Genomic DNA, 15,659 nt, shown 5'->3' with positions numbered 1-15,659 from the left:
GTTGATGTAATTCATCAACTTTCTTGACCATGCAGGTTAAACGACTTTTCACGTGGTTTGAGAACAATTCTCTCAGAGTCACAGAGAGATCCATCTGTACTCCCACTGTAGCAGTGGAACAAAATGCAACAGTATACATCCAAGGTGAAGTGGTGGACAGTAACTTTTGAGCCTCAGGGTAAGAAATACTTTGAATCATTTTCAAACACTGTACCTCTTTTTTTCAAGGAATGAGACCCACAGAAGTAAGCCATGCAAGCAATATAGCAACAAAGAACACAATATGGACCCAGAAGTCTATCTATATCAGAATAGGAGTAAAAGTGTGAAATGGAGGGAAAATGCTTTGAGAAGAGAAAAATGATCTGGAAAAAGGAGAACATAGGTGTGGTAGTAAAGTCAGACTTTTCATGTCCACAGGTGAGAAAAGTAGAAAGTAGGTTATAATTCTAAACAGACTCACTTCATTTAACTGACCATATAAACATTTTGTAGTCATAAAATCTTTATAGATTTGATATTATTAACTTTTGATGTTGTATGTATATCCTCAAAATTTATCCGAGTTTCAATAAACATTACAAGACTTCCATATATAAAAATTATTTTTAGTGAAGGATTTTAAATAAGCAAAAGAAATGAATTTTATGTGAATTTATCTAGTATTTGTCTTGAATAAACTTTGTGCAAAGTGATTTTTAATGTAAAAATCAAAAATACTTTTCTTCATCTCAAAACTCTCAAGTGTGATTTCTATAATTTCTATGCCCTTCTAAGTACATTCCAAATGTTTGTTTCAAGTAAAATCTACATTTTACCTGTTATTTTCTCTACCTTAACACTATACAGGGTGGAATAATTTTACCAGTCTCATATTCACAAAAAATAAAAAATTATAAATTACCCTTTTCTCTTTTCAGATTAATTTAAATTGTAACATGAAACTACATTTATTTATCGTAAGTAACTTTAAACTCATAATAGTATACATCTACCTATAATTAAATTTTGTTTGATTACCCATTCATCCATATCTAACTACCGATCATGAAGCTCTCACATTATTCTACCAAATTACACCTTATCCACAAATTGCTTGCATGCACTCCTCTTAAAAAGTTACATCATTATTTGTTTTACCTTAACTAACAAGAGATTCATATTTTTGTTTCACTTACTTCTATAATAACAAATAAAGAATAAACATGAAAAACAAGAAGTGCTTTCCCTTGTCTTTTTTCCTTCTGTTAATTGTTGACGACATTAACCATACATTTTTTATACTAATGGTAGTATTGCATTTACTTTTTACTGAATTAAACAATGCACAAAAAACAAAATTAGAACACACAAAATGATTTCCCCTAACTGAAACCATGGTGCAGAGACCATCAGTAGAAACTCTGTCAATTTCTATGATAAAGTAGGAGGGAGAAAAGACAAAATGGAGTGAATGAATGGATAATAAACATATAGATAACCCAATCCTCTTTGAAAGGAATCACACAAAAGCCACATGTGAATAGGGAAGAGGTAGAGTGCAGGATGAAGAACTGGTAACCGAGGCTGCCAGCAGAGGAGGAGTGGTATAAGAAGAAGAGGTATTGAGGCAATCAGTTGAAAGAGAGGGGGAAGTGGGAATCAGAGCTGTACCAGCCAAAAAGATGCAATGAGAAGTACCTAATACAGAGTATAATGAATGATGGAGATCACCCTGTGTAAAGTTTAATCAGAAGATAGACATACAGATACCAATTGAATCAATCCTGACTGAGAGCATCCACAGTTAAGATCTGTGATGAGTTAATGGAGACCAGAACAGAAGTAATTTGGAATTAATATATATGCAAAAACGGCTCATTTGGGTTGAGAAAATATTTTACGTAGAAGAACGAACAGAAAATATTTTACGTAGAAGAGCAATTCTCAACCCAAACAAGCCGTTTTTGCATATATATTTCTCTACAAGTGGGTTTTCTCGACATCACTGAATTTGGAATTATGTTGTGCAGCAAATGCATCCAAATGATGAGTACTCCCCTGTGTGCACAACCCCTAGAAAAACTAGTAGACAAAGAACCACTCAACAAGAAAAAGCTGGTTTCAAAAAGATATGCAATTTGTGACCAAACTGAAGACACCTGGAACATGACATGAAATGGGGCATGTGTGAAAAGTATGGGTTCAAAAAAAGTAGTTCCAGTTTTCAGAAACATGGTGAATATGAACACATGCCCCAATGGCAAATGATGTATGAGGTAATGGTTGAATTGCTTGAATGAACCAGACTGCCCCAAACAGAAGAAATGAAATAATTCACAGCTAAATGAATGACCAGTAAATCCAAGATGCCTCAACTGGAGACCAATACCTTGAAACCTCCTGATGCTCTAAACATCCCCTCCCTGAAGCAGATGAAGTATTGAGAAAGCATGAAGAAGGACTACTCCACCTTGATTAAACCAGCACTATATGTTGTCATGTGCTATCTGATCTGATGAAATCAGAAGGAATAAGTCAACTATATAACAATGAAGGCACAAGCCATGCGAAGAAAGCTGTTAATACAACACATAAGATGCAATGGCCACCCTGTAGGGCAATGTGTATAACTGATCAACTTATTCCCTTTAAACAAACAGAAGATATATTCCTGATTGCGAAGTAATGTGGATATATAGGTATGTAAAGATGTCTGAAGTGAGCATCAACAGATCTGGAGCAATTGCCTACTGTAGAGTGAAACAATGTTTCAAGGGAGGGAGGTGTACGTGTGGGGATAGTGGATGAAAAATCTTTGTACAGCACCTGAAGAACCCAATGATCAGAGCTGAACTCTTGCTGTAGACAAATGAACTGAGACAGTGTCACAAGAGTACTGTTGGTGGCATGCATTAATGTAGTGAAAAATATTGACTCACTGTTAAAACTCAAGAGAGAGAAACAGGCAAAAGTAGAGTAGTAGTAAAATGGGAAATAGGAGTGGGAGCAGAGGCAAATGAAGGCTGGTTACAACCTTAAAACCAAAGAAAAATGTTATCTTGCAGAGACCCCAGAGACTAAAGAACATTTCCAAAATGAAATCCATATAAAACAGGTGCCCAATGAATGAGACACAAATAATGGGAAGGTGCAGCAGAAACAAATATGTGTCCCTTCCTAGGAGATCCCAGCAGAAAAAGAGCCATGTTTGGAGGGCAAGAACAGAAGAGTACACACATGCTAATATAGAATATATTAGGATGCAATTACTTTGAAAAACCACATCTCAGGGGACTGGTGGAGAATCTCAGCTAGAAGATGCATGGTAGATAGGTACCTAAGGACAAAGGTTAAGATCAGCTGGATTATGAAAAACCTGATTGGAGAATCAAAGTTAGACCCTATACTTGTATCATAGTGTTACAAGTCAAGAAAAGGAAAGTTAACTTGGCAATAAGATCTGTAGATTAAGAGGGAAAAGGCATGCTAGATCCTGCAAATAATTTTACCCAGAATTGACCAGCATGAACCCTGATATCTGGATGGGGGGTATTCTGACAAAAGAGCCACGTGTAAAAGGAAAGGTGCAAAGTCACACGAGATGGGGGACACAAACAAACATAGCATACTTGCAAAATCATGTCCAAAAAGAATAAGGGGGGCCTGGTAACACCCATAGGTAACATGACATCGATGGCATAATATGTGGAAAGTAAAAGGTTCTCTATATCTTCATCTGCAGGAAGATATTCTTCCAAAAATGGAAGATCTTGTTCAGATTTGGGAAAAGTTGGTCGTCTCATGTAGTGTTCAAGCTTCCATCAAACTAAGGCTGAGACCTCCTCAGCCAAAGTGTCAAACCTGAAGTCTGAGAAATAACATTTGAAAAAAATAGTGGTAGTTATGGAACAAAAAACAAATTCATGGTTCAACAAAGTTCATTAAAGTAAATAGTAGAAAGAAAAAATTCAATAAAGTTTACTTTAAACAAGTTGTAATTGACATGCTAAACTATTTCAAATTATTACTTCAAGAAGAACATAAAAAAAATTAAGCAAGTGCAAATGGGAAAAAACACAAACAAAACTCAAAAGTATCTGAGCACAACAGTATTTAAATGAAAAGTCACAGTTAGGCTAAATACTACAGAGGGAGTAACCCGCACCAGTAGTGCATGCCATGCTCCCACTGGTGAAGAGTTGATGCATGCTTATTTGCATGCAAAAAAGATGCACCATAACCACATTAAACAAGGTAAATGGAAGTTTCAGCCAAAGTGGAGAGTGACAAAATTTGCATATGTAGAGGACAGCACTGAACAAAAGAAATTTGATGAAAAGAAGAAAGATTCCATACTGGAATGAAAAATTTTGACTTATTGTCTACAAAACTCTTATTAAAGTTTTTAAAATGTTATAAAACAATGCAAAACATAAGTTATAGAATGGAAACTATAATGGTCAAGTTGATCATGGACACAGCTAATTCGACCAAGCCTTCAACAAGTGCTAACCCTTTATCATCCATAAAAGGGTTTCTCCATTACTGTAACTGGCAGTACAAGTGAAGATGATGTCTAGCATGCATAACATACAGGTGGAGATGATAAAGGGTGAATTCTCCTTGTGTGGTTTTAAAATAGAAAATGGGTCATATGACGATTTTGGGGATAACATAATGAAACAATTGAAATTTATCTAATTTTCAAAATATTTACATGATGATGTATCTGACATTCACTATGGATGTCTCAGATGATCAACAAGCCTATTCCAAAGAAATTAACATTTGAATTTTCATTTTTCCCATTTGTAGTAATTTGTTTTTCCATGTCAATTGCAATATCAATGAACTTTCATCTATGTTCCCAAGAAAGAAATAACCATGAATCTGACCATATTCTATCATTTTGCACTTTTGCAAATTATGCTATATACTCATCACAAAAGTTGTTTTGTTGATCCAATCTTCTTTCTATTTCATATCCATAGACACAGAGCTATTAGTAACAAAAAAGGGTTAAAATAACAGACTTTTTTCAAACTACCATAAATTTCAAATCATGAAATTGCCTCATTCAGAAAGCCTACAAGTCAGCTGTGCTTGAAATTCCCAGAGTTGACTCATAATTCAATTGGTCTGATGTAATATCCTTACTTAACACACAAAGTGTTTGTATGTAGCAATAGTTAAGTTTGTTTGTTTTTTGTAATGATTTTTGAAAAATAAAATTCTCAAATAAATATTATCAAAACCTGTAAGATGTCCCTGGTTCTTTTTGCTTATCAGAAATATTCCATATGCTAGGTTCCAACACATTTCAGAAGCAAATAATTTCAGTGTTTTCTTTAAATCACTAGATGTTCACTTTACTGAAATGAGGGAAGTAGGATGTCTTAGAACATATCTGAAATAAAGTAGATGCCTTAAAAGGTAACCAATAACAAGGGTAGGAAAATGAAAGATTATTAGCCTATATATTTTTTTTTTTCAAATGTTTGCACTACTAAAAGAAAAAAGACAATGCAAACAAGGAAAAGGCCTTATCATGAGACAGGCTTACTTACATAGTTAGTTAGGCAACTTGACCCCAGAATGGTTTATCCCTCCACAAATTGCATTTATGCTTAAAGACATTTGGCATTGATCAAGCCTGCATACCAAAACAAAATCAGTATAGAAATGGAGTTGAAGATGAAAGTAAAAAAAAAAAAAAAAGTTGTGACAGCCTGTATGCTAAAAAAATGCAAACAACCTTTTTACTGAAATTGGAAACCTAAGAATAACTCTATCAATGATCTTACATTTATTTAAGAAATTTTAACATATAAAAAAATAACCCTTTCATATAAGTGTTGTTAGAAACTGAATAATAAATACAACTCAGATGGGGGATAGAAAATGTACATGTAAAAATAATTATAATTAAGATAGCCTCACAACAGAATATGGATGGTTCCAAGAATGTTTTGTAGGGCTTAATTGTTTGCAATTTTATTACAGCTTTTCAATTTATACTTCACAATGATTTGAATTGAACATATCATAAACATCTGCTTTCTCAAAATGTTTGAATTGTGTATAAAACATGGTGAAATCAGTATAATAAAAAAATCCTATAAAAATAATAACAGCAACTTATTAGGCTTCTGTCCTACCCACAGACATATGAGACTGTCGTACGAGAAAAATAAACTAAATTATAAAGATAGGCTACAGAATTTTCTCACCTTCCTCCTTCTAAGAAGTTGCAAACATTGTCATCTCGCTTGGACACTAACTGGAAAGTCTCCCGTATAATCTGTTGTTGCATGTCTTCTGGCTATTGGAAGACACATTAAAATGGAAATAGAAGTTAAGTAGGTTGTTTATTTTTTAACAGTAGATGATTGATTGTCTGAAGGAAATTAAATTGATTAATAAATATAATCAATTACCTATGAACATCAATCACAACTGACATAGAGAAAACATTCAAATAATTGAAATAAAGGGTTTCCAGTTATTTTTCAAACAATTCTAAATTTCCAAATTATCAATACATTGAAATTTGGATGTCTGATTATTATTTTTAATTAATTCAAGGTTGTTCAGTTTATTAAATTAGTATCACAACACGAAAATAATCAACTAATCCAAATTAATGTTTCCAGTCATTGCAAATATCAAAGTCTCACAAGAATAATTTAGCCAAATGTAATCAGTTAATGAAACTGACACTGAATAAATTAGCAAAATCCATTTATCCACAATTCATGGGCTATTTGTTATATCATCATTGTAATTTTTTCCTGGGGTGGATACATGTCCACATGTTACCTTATTTAAAACAAATTCTTCTTGGTTTCTGGCTTTACTTAGGAATGATCATTGCTCACAGGTAACTGATTACATCAAGTAGCCCTTTCTCTACAAGCTCAGTATAACATATACAAGTTCGTTACAAACTTGCACACATTAAGTATTTGCACTATAACTTTTGATACATTCTTTAAACTTCCCAGACTTTTCTTAGCAAGCTCAGAATCTTATTTCCATTTATCAACTGTTCAAGATGAAGAATATTATTAAACCTTCATTAGTAAAAAATGAAGAAACAAAATCTAATAACCCAGTCACCTCATACTTATCAGATATTAGCCTTACTTTATTATTCCTCAAAGGCTCTACCCCAATTATAACATTTTGTTGACCCTTACAATATCTAAAGAAATCCTTAGAGTTAATTTTTACATTTTTAGCCAACCTTTCTTTTCCTATACATTCTTTTTCATGTCTTAACTTCCTATTTCAACTTTCTCGATATTCTAAAATCATACAAATCTTTTGACATACCACTCAATTTAAATTCATTAAACTTGTGATGCTTTAATTTTATCCTTTATACCTTTGTGAGACAACCTGTTTTTTTACTCACAGCTACTCTTTTCTTTCTATAAAGAACATCTTGAATATTTAAACATTTATCATAAAAAAATTTCCACTTTTGATCACCATCTCCAAATAACTCAGTTGTCCAATTCACAATAGATAATTCTATTTGAATCTCTTCAAAACTTAATCTCCATATGCAGCAAAATATTAAACCTAATAGAGCACGATCACTTGCACTCCAGTTTCCATCCTGTGAACCATGTCTATATTAGAAGTTAACAATAAATCTAAAATAGCATTGTTTATAGTATGTTACTTGACTAACTGGTGAACAAAACCATTTTGAATTTCCAAAGACCTTTTATAATCTATATGCCTGAAATTAAAATCACCCCCAACTATGAGTTTATTAAGAGCTGAAACCTAAATATCACTGTAAAGTTTCTTATTAATTTCATCAGTAACATCTAGTAGTCTAACATATTCCCACTAAAAGCCTTTCCCTTTTATATGTGATAGCAGAAACCTAAATAGATTCTATCTCTTTGCTATTATCTTTGATATCCTCAACCATAACAAGATGCAATTCACATTTTACTGTATACATAAAGCCTCTCCTCCTCCTTTCATTAGTAACCTATAACCGTGTATTTCAAATAAATTTCTGTCATCAAAATCATCTACATTTAACCAAATTTCAGTTATTCTCATTACATCAAAGTCATCATTTCCTGCCATAGCTCTAAAACCATCTATTTTACTTCTTCCACTTCTGGTATTATAAGATGAACAATTATGCTCCTCAAAATCTCTTACGTACTAATTTCTTATGTTAAACTTTTCTCTACATCTTATTTTTTGTATTTACTTTTTCCTGGTAGTCATCACTGTCTAGTCCTAATTTCAAACTTCCCTTAGAACTGAGTTAATAGCCCTTGCAAACAAGCCAACACCTACCATATTCAAACGTAAACCATTCGTTCCAAAAAGTTCCCTTCTCACAATAGGGTAATTCCATGCAAACTCACTTAGGGCTTCCCAGTTCACATCACAGATTTCCTTGAAAACATTTAAACAAAATTTTCATTTGAATTTATTCAGCCCTTTAAAATCCTAATATGATTTTTTAAATTTTGCCACTCTGAAGCAAAAATCTGACCTTGGAGTCTTAACACATTTTTTGATATACTGGAGAAAAGTAAATGTTTTTACTAAGAAAAAATTTTAGAGCAAATAGAATTTATCCCTTTCAAGATACTCTATGGTGAATAACCCCTCAGAAACAGAATTTTCCATTCTGAAGCCATTTTCAAGTCAAGAGTTTTGAATTTTACATGCAAAAAGGTATATTTTGCAGGTTTACACAACTGTAATACTATATATATCCAAAATTGTGTTTGAAAATATCCAAAAGTAACAAAGATATTCAATTTTAAACATGAGCAATTTCACACAAGTATAAAAAATGGATACCACCCACTGAATCAACTTACTTGGCATGAAAGCAACTTCTTGTATGTGAAGTATTATTTATAGGGTTTTATTTATAACCAGTAAAAGTTTCAGCTCAATACATTTAGATTCCACCACACTGTGAACAGTTAAATCAAAATTTAATGGGCGAGTTCAGAAGAAAAAAATGCAAAAACAGCTTTTTAGCCATTTTTAGGCCTTCACTACAAGCTATTGGCTGCAGGGACATGGGTATGGAATAAATTTCTCACCCTACTCTTGGGATACATAATAAAAGGAACAGTATTCATAGATTTAAAGGTAGCAGTCATTGTTTTACAAAGGCTCGAAAAAAAGAGATTTGCATTAAAAAACAAGGTCAGATATCCATTTGAGAGTGGCAATCTTCAAAAAATCATATTTAAAAAAACAATTTGGAGTATAGTTTTAGGATTTTGAATGGCTGAATAAATCAAAATAAAGTTTTTGCTTGATTTTTTTCAAGAACATCTATAACATGGCTGGGTTGGTTGGTTTGGTGTTTTATGGCACAAAGCAACTAGGCTATCTGCACCAAACATCCAGTAAAAAGTTAAAATTAAAGTAAAATCATTAAAATTCATAAAAGTAAATTAAGGTAAAACAAGGTAAAGTGTAAATTTTGAATTAAAAACATAAATAGCATTAAATCCAATTGTTATATCTAGTCTACAACAGTAAGAGAAAAACTACAGTAATATAAGTTATAAAGGACTTTCTGTAGCATAATTTTAATTATTATAACTCTCCAGGATGACTAACAGGTGGTTCAAACAGCAGCGTTAGTCACCTGAAGTTGGCCTTTCCAGTCCTGGTTTCAAGTTATTTGACATTACAGCCATTTTCTAATTTCAAATCGAACTAAATGGACTGTGATTCTTAAAATGGAATCACAATAAACAAGGTCAAATGTATAAATTAAATAAACTTAAATAGCATTAAAAAATTAATGGTCTTTAAAAAACTAAAAAACATTTCTAAGGTGCACAGTATTACCATCACCGATAACACTGTCTAACATTACGAATACACCTTGGGACAAAACGTTTAAAATGGTGCCATCGTTGAAAGTCGTGATGATGGTAAAAAAGTTAAAGGTGGCTAATTGCAACCCGTGTATTACACACACAATACATTTGTGCATATGAATTAAAAAACTGTGACCAATGAGTAGTCTAGTCAGAACAACTTTCTCTTTCCGATCCTTATGGAAGCAAGACTGACAAAGTACAATAGAGGGTTTTATTTGGAAAAGCTTGTTTCTTTATTGCTCTCTCCAAGTCGGCTGCCAACTGCCACAGAGCCGAGCCACAGTTACGATAACAGGCACGAAAGTGATAGTGCCAGAGAAGACAGATTTAGCTGCGGCATCGGCGAACTCATTCCCACAAATACCAACATGGCTTGGTATGCAGAAAAACCGGATAGAAGTAGATCTTAAAGGGAAATGGATGAGTCAGTTTTGAATATCAGTGAGAACTGACGTGAAGCAATTCCAGGGCCAGTAGTGAACTAAGCGAGTCAGTATAAATAGTGCCAGGGGTAGAAATATTCTAAATTTTCAGCAGGATACTTCAAAATTGTCACTGGACATTACTGAAAACAAGAAATCAAATAGAGACAATTATTATATAAAACAGAATCATTTTATTTATGGCACTGAAACATTATTTCAAAGCAAGTGGCAACAATTAAAAATGACACATCAATCAAACTGGTAGATTTAGTCATCCAGAACTAAGACATCAGCTGATGTAGACTCAGTAGTATCTCTATTGTCTCAATGTGAGTGAGTTCCATGTGGACTCACAAATCGTCTGGTTTTTTTACTCTCCTTCCACCAGGATTCTACAGACTTGCACAGTAATTCTGTGCTTGCAAAATCACAGGTCTTATTCTTAGGTAATTTTATTGTCACCAAGTCTTTAAGAGAATCATTTATTAGTTTGGACCGCAAGTCATCCTTAACAACTGCCATATGGGAAAATCCACGTTCTGGTTCAGCAGATGACACAGAAATCACCTGCAATAGGCATACCAAGGCCAACACTGTTGATCCAGGGAAAGGTTTACTGTCCTCAACAGTAATTTGACTTAATATGTGGGCCCACAATCCACTTGCACTACTAGCCAGGGACTCATCTGATTTGGCACGTCTTGAGGCTTTAAGCAGTAGTGTCTCATGTAAGTCAGCTTGGCATATATCAGCTACAATGTTGAAACCATTAGCTTCTAGCAGAGCACCAAAGTGGTCTAATAGTGTCTGGAGTTCATTATGCCCATAACATGATAATGCTTCCTTGCTTTTAGGCCAGTTGCTTGGTTCAAAAATTTGAAAGGCACCAATAATATCCTTATCAAATTCTTCAACTCTCTCATTCAGATATGTGACAATTTTACCTATGAAGATGGCAGTTTCTTCAGCCACAGATTGAGCAACTGTCTCTTTTGTGGCACTCTGCGAGCCTCTGGACCTTGTCTGACCACTAATAGCAATCACTTTTCCACTATGTAACCACTTGCCAGTTTGTTCACATGTTGCGAGCTCTTTTAACAATTTTCTGGGATCTCTCAACATGATTCAGATTACCCAGCTTCTCTTTGCAAACAGTGAGTTTGTCAGAAACAATGTTCACAGTAGCAGAATTGTCTTGCATTTTGAGACTAAAAAATGTCAAAACAGGCAGAACTGCCAAAAGTATGTCCATGTACAGGATGAATTTAAGGCTTGTCAAAATACAATATAATCCTGCAGCTTTCTGTACACGTTCCCCTTTGTCATGCAGCTTTGCTTGATACAAATGCTCTGCTAGAGCTGACCAGTTATGAGAAACTGACTCCAGAGTGCGCTCTTTGTAGGCCACCCACCGGGTTCTGTGGCGAATTGTCATAAAACTTCCATAGGTTTTCTAAAAAAGGTTTGGATACTATCAAGGTAAGGGATGTCCTTGACTGTCTTCTTAATTGCAAGTTCCAATCTGTGACTAACACAGTGGATCGCTATCAAATAAGGTTTTTGCACCTTCAATCTGTTGACAAGTCCTTTATTTGTGCCAAAATTGACAGCTGTCCCATCAGCTGTCAGGCATACAATTGATTCAAACTAGTCAGGAAACTTGCCATATATGGACAATGCTGCAAATACAAAAAATTAGTACCCAATATTAGTTACTTTCTGTAAAAAAAAAAATATATATATATATATATATGTGTGTGTGTGTGTAAATTTGTACTTTCGGAAAATTCAATTGCTCCATTATCTATTACGCTAGTTGTGCTAGGTTAAGCTCCAATTCTGTCAGTGGTAAATACATGGTTCTTCTTGGTTTAAATCAATTGAAAAATGCTCAAGTTTTCACTGATGTATATTAATAATGGAATGACTATGTAAACATGAATTAAAACACAAATGTACATGAAATATTGTTCATTTTAATTTTTCTTAATTAGGGATTCAAGATAAATCCATAAAATTCTCATCCCAGGTAATTAAGAAACCTTTACCTGAACTAAGTGCCTGTAACACGTGTTCAGAATCAGCCTTCTCAACTGACTGCAGACACAGGAAGTGGGTTACTGGGTAACAGTCACTGTCCAAGTATCTTACATAGACTATCTCTTGCTCAATGTTGGCAGTGTCTGTTGAGCCGTCAGTCATAATGCCAAAGAATAATGAGGTGTGCAGAGGAGATCTGACATTAATTCTAATTGTTTCTGCAATATACTTTGTAAAGATAACTGTTGTTTGTCATTGGCATAATTTTCTGTTAAGTTCATACCAAAGTTGTGCTCCTGCAGCAACAGAAACTATTGAAAATCCTGAATGGTTTGGCATTCAAAGCCATATAAAGGGCACTCCTGAACAGCACAAGCAACTGATCTTTCTCAGTCTGGTTAAGTTTGCTCAATTCTTTCATCATGGGAGTTAAATCAGGTGTTTCTTTCGCTGTCTTAGCTTGACAACTTAGACTTCCCCAGTGAAAATGATGTCCATTAAAGTCTCCCAGGATGAAAAAAGGAAACAGCAACTGTTCAATAAGAGCATCAAGGTCTGATTGTTCATAGGTCACTCCAGGAGACAGGTAGAGGGAACAAACAGTGATGTACAACCCAAGGAAACACAGATGGCTACAGCCTCCAATGGTGTATCGAGTAGCAAAAACAGGGTTGGCACATGCAAATCAACCAACAGTGCCACCCCTCCATGCACTCATCCATCACACAGCCTATCATTTCTGTACATAGAAAACTGCCAAAAGGTGACTGTATTGGTAGGTTTCAGAAATACCTCCTGTAAGGAAAGACATACAGGATGGTAGTAAGCAATCAGTGCTTTGATGTCATCCAGATTAGAATGTAAACTCAACAGTTCCATTGTATCAAGGTGGACATTTTTATTTATGTGTAGGCAAACTGAGTGGAAAACCCTTCTGTTTATGACCACATCTTTTTTCTTTACTTTTCTTTATTCAAGGGAGGTCTGTCGACCTCCATGGATCCTGCCCTGAGTCAATTGGGCAGGTCTTTGTTGTTGGAAGAGGATTCCAGCATGCGAGGACATGAATGAATGATCATTTTGCATCTTGAGGTGGAAGAAGATGATGTATGAGGAAATTCCTGTACCCAGAATCAAAGGAAGTGGATCTTAGGATTTGCTGGAATATACGTTAGGGACAGAGATGGGTGTTGATGTTGATTCATCAACTTTTTAAACCATGGAGGTCAAAAGACTTCTCATATGGTTTGAGAACAATTCTCTTTAAGGCACAGAAATCCATCTGCACTTCCACTGTAGTAGTGGAACAAAGTGCAGCAGCATACATCCGAGATGTAGCTGTGGACAGCAACTTTTGAGCCTCAGGGTAAGTAATGTTTTGAATCATTTTGAAATGCTAAACCTCTTTTTCTTCCAATCATTTAGGACAAGAACAAAAGCAGGGCAAGTGAGAGCCATTACTGATGGTCCATTTCACACTCATAGGCATCATGGTCCTTGCTACTGCAATGAGTACACGTAAAGAAACCACGACATGATGTCTTTGAGTGACCAAGCCGCTGAAACTGGAAACATCTGAGGGTTTGGAATGTATGGCCATTCCTTGCAATTAAGATAACTGCCTTGATGGTGGCAGGTGGACGAGGTGATGCAAATGTGAGAATGAATACATTGGTCTGCATCATAATTCCATCTTTGCAAATGGAGGTACACCTCACTGCAGAAACTCTGCGTGGAAAAACTAGCAAGAATCTCTAACTCAGGGATGTTCTTCAAATCCCTCTCAACAGTAACTCCTTGTGAGAAATTCAAAGTAACATAGGGAGTAACCTTTGAATGCAAGAGGAGTTCACTGCATTAAGATGTGGATGTTTCCATGAATATGTCACCAGCGTGAAGCTTCTTTACTGACTTTGGAGAGCCAGCAAGTCTTTCAACATGAACTGGGAAAAATTCTTTTTTCTGGGTGAGTTGGCATGGAATGACCCAATAATGGATCCTGCAAGTCCAACCATCCAATCTACTCATCCTTCCAGCTTAACCTCAGTCTAGCATACAGCCCAAGTGACATACTTATAATTTCACTCTCACAATTAATTATCAGCAATATTCCTGATTCAATTAAATTATGGACGTTTTCTTCAACTGCCTTTATTGACCCTCTGTACTTTTCAATTAGCTCCTCTGACTTACCTTTCCCTATATCATTAGCCCTTAAGTGCATGTCAAAAACTGCATCACTGCTAACTCCCTTTATTATGTTACTTGATCTGACAGATCTGCCTCTGGGTGGCATAATTTATCTCTTTTCTCCCTATTTACCCTACAGAATATCTTATTCTCATGCTTTATCAAACATCTATTACTGAGAGCTAATAAAGACAATATTGGCATTTTCAACACCATACTCATGATGATGGCAATTCTGGCATTTTCAGCATCATGATGCTTTTGATTACAGTGATACTAGCATTTTCAGTGTCATCATCTTAAGCTCTGACAAATGCTCTGAATATAGAATATTAAACTAAGTACAGGATAACATGCAACAAGCATTTCACCAAAATAAAAGTATGAGGCTGGGCAATTCCTGCAAAGCTCACATTAAGACTTCCAAAGAACCAGTCTCCATCTCAAACATCCCATCAAAACTTACACCATCCTATTATGACTGCAATACCATTCTACATGTCAGTCACACTTTAATAAAACATATATTAATGAAGACAACATATTAATCAAATCCAAAAATCTCTATTTTTTTTACAGTTAAATATATTCATTATAAAGATAAAAGAAAATAACACTAACTATTTCATAATCTGTACTAATGAAAAGTTACATGTATTTTTAAGTTTGCTATTAGAATATAATAAAATGGAGATGTGCATAATTTAAAAATTACAGTTGTATAAAATTTTTAAAAACTAAAAATATTGCATACAAAAGAATTACTTCTAACTACTTTTTATTTAACATTAACAATCTAATTAACAAGTTAATTAACATTAACAAAATAAAACTACTTTTTATTTAACATTAACAAGGAAAAACAACTTTCACAGTTAAAGCAGTTGAAAGAAGAAGCACAAAGGCATAGAGGTCTGTCAGCTTTCTAAATAGATATAAATGTCAGTATGTCTCAATAAGTAATGAAACTCTGCAAGTGATCTGGAATATCCAATACACTTTTAAGATATCAAATATAATAAAAATAATAATTGGCACATGCAAAAAACTTATTTTTGGTTCACTACAAAACATGAATGAGACTATGTTATTTTTACATTGAAATTTGAATGAACATGTAAGGGTC

General features: G+C 34.4%; 1 protein-coding gene across 2 annotated transcripts in view; it reads right to left on the bottom strand.

Annotated features, from left to right (window-relative positions):
- or (AP-3 complex subunit sigma-2 or) overlaps positions 1 to 15,659 on the bottom strand; it is a 41,287-nt gene that overhangs the window by 22,829 nt on the left and 2,799 nt on the right. For both annotated transcript variants that reach the window (XM_076489816.1, XM_076489817.1), the window contains exon 2: positions 6,213 to 6,304. In XM_076489816.1, coding sequence (XP_076345931.1) covers positions 6,213 to 6,304 — 92 coding nt within the window. The remainder of the gene's footprint in view (positions 1 to 6,212; positions 6,305 to 15,659) is intronic.

The sequence above is a fragment of the Tachypleus tridentatus genome, chromosome 2 (assembly GCF_004210375.1).
Source record: "Tachypleus tridentatus isolate NWPU-2018 chromosome 2, ASM421037v1, whole genome shotgun sequence".
Taxonomy (NCBI): domain Eukaryota; kingdom Metazoa; phylum Arthropoda; class Merostomata; order Xiphosura; family Limulidae; genus Tachypleus; species Tachypleus tridentatus.
This window is presented reverse-complemented; position numbering and strand designations above follow the sequence as displayed.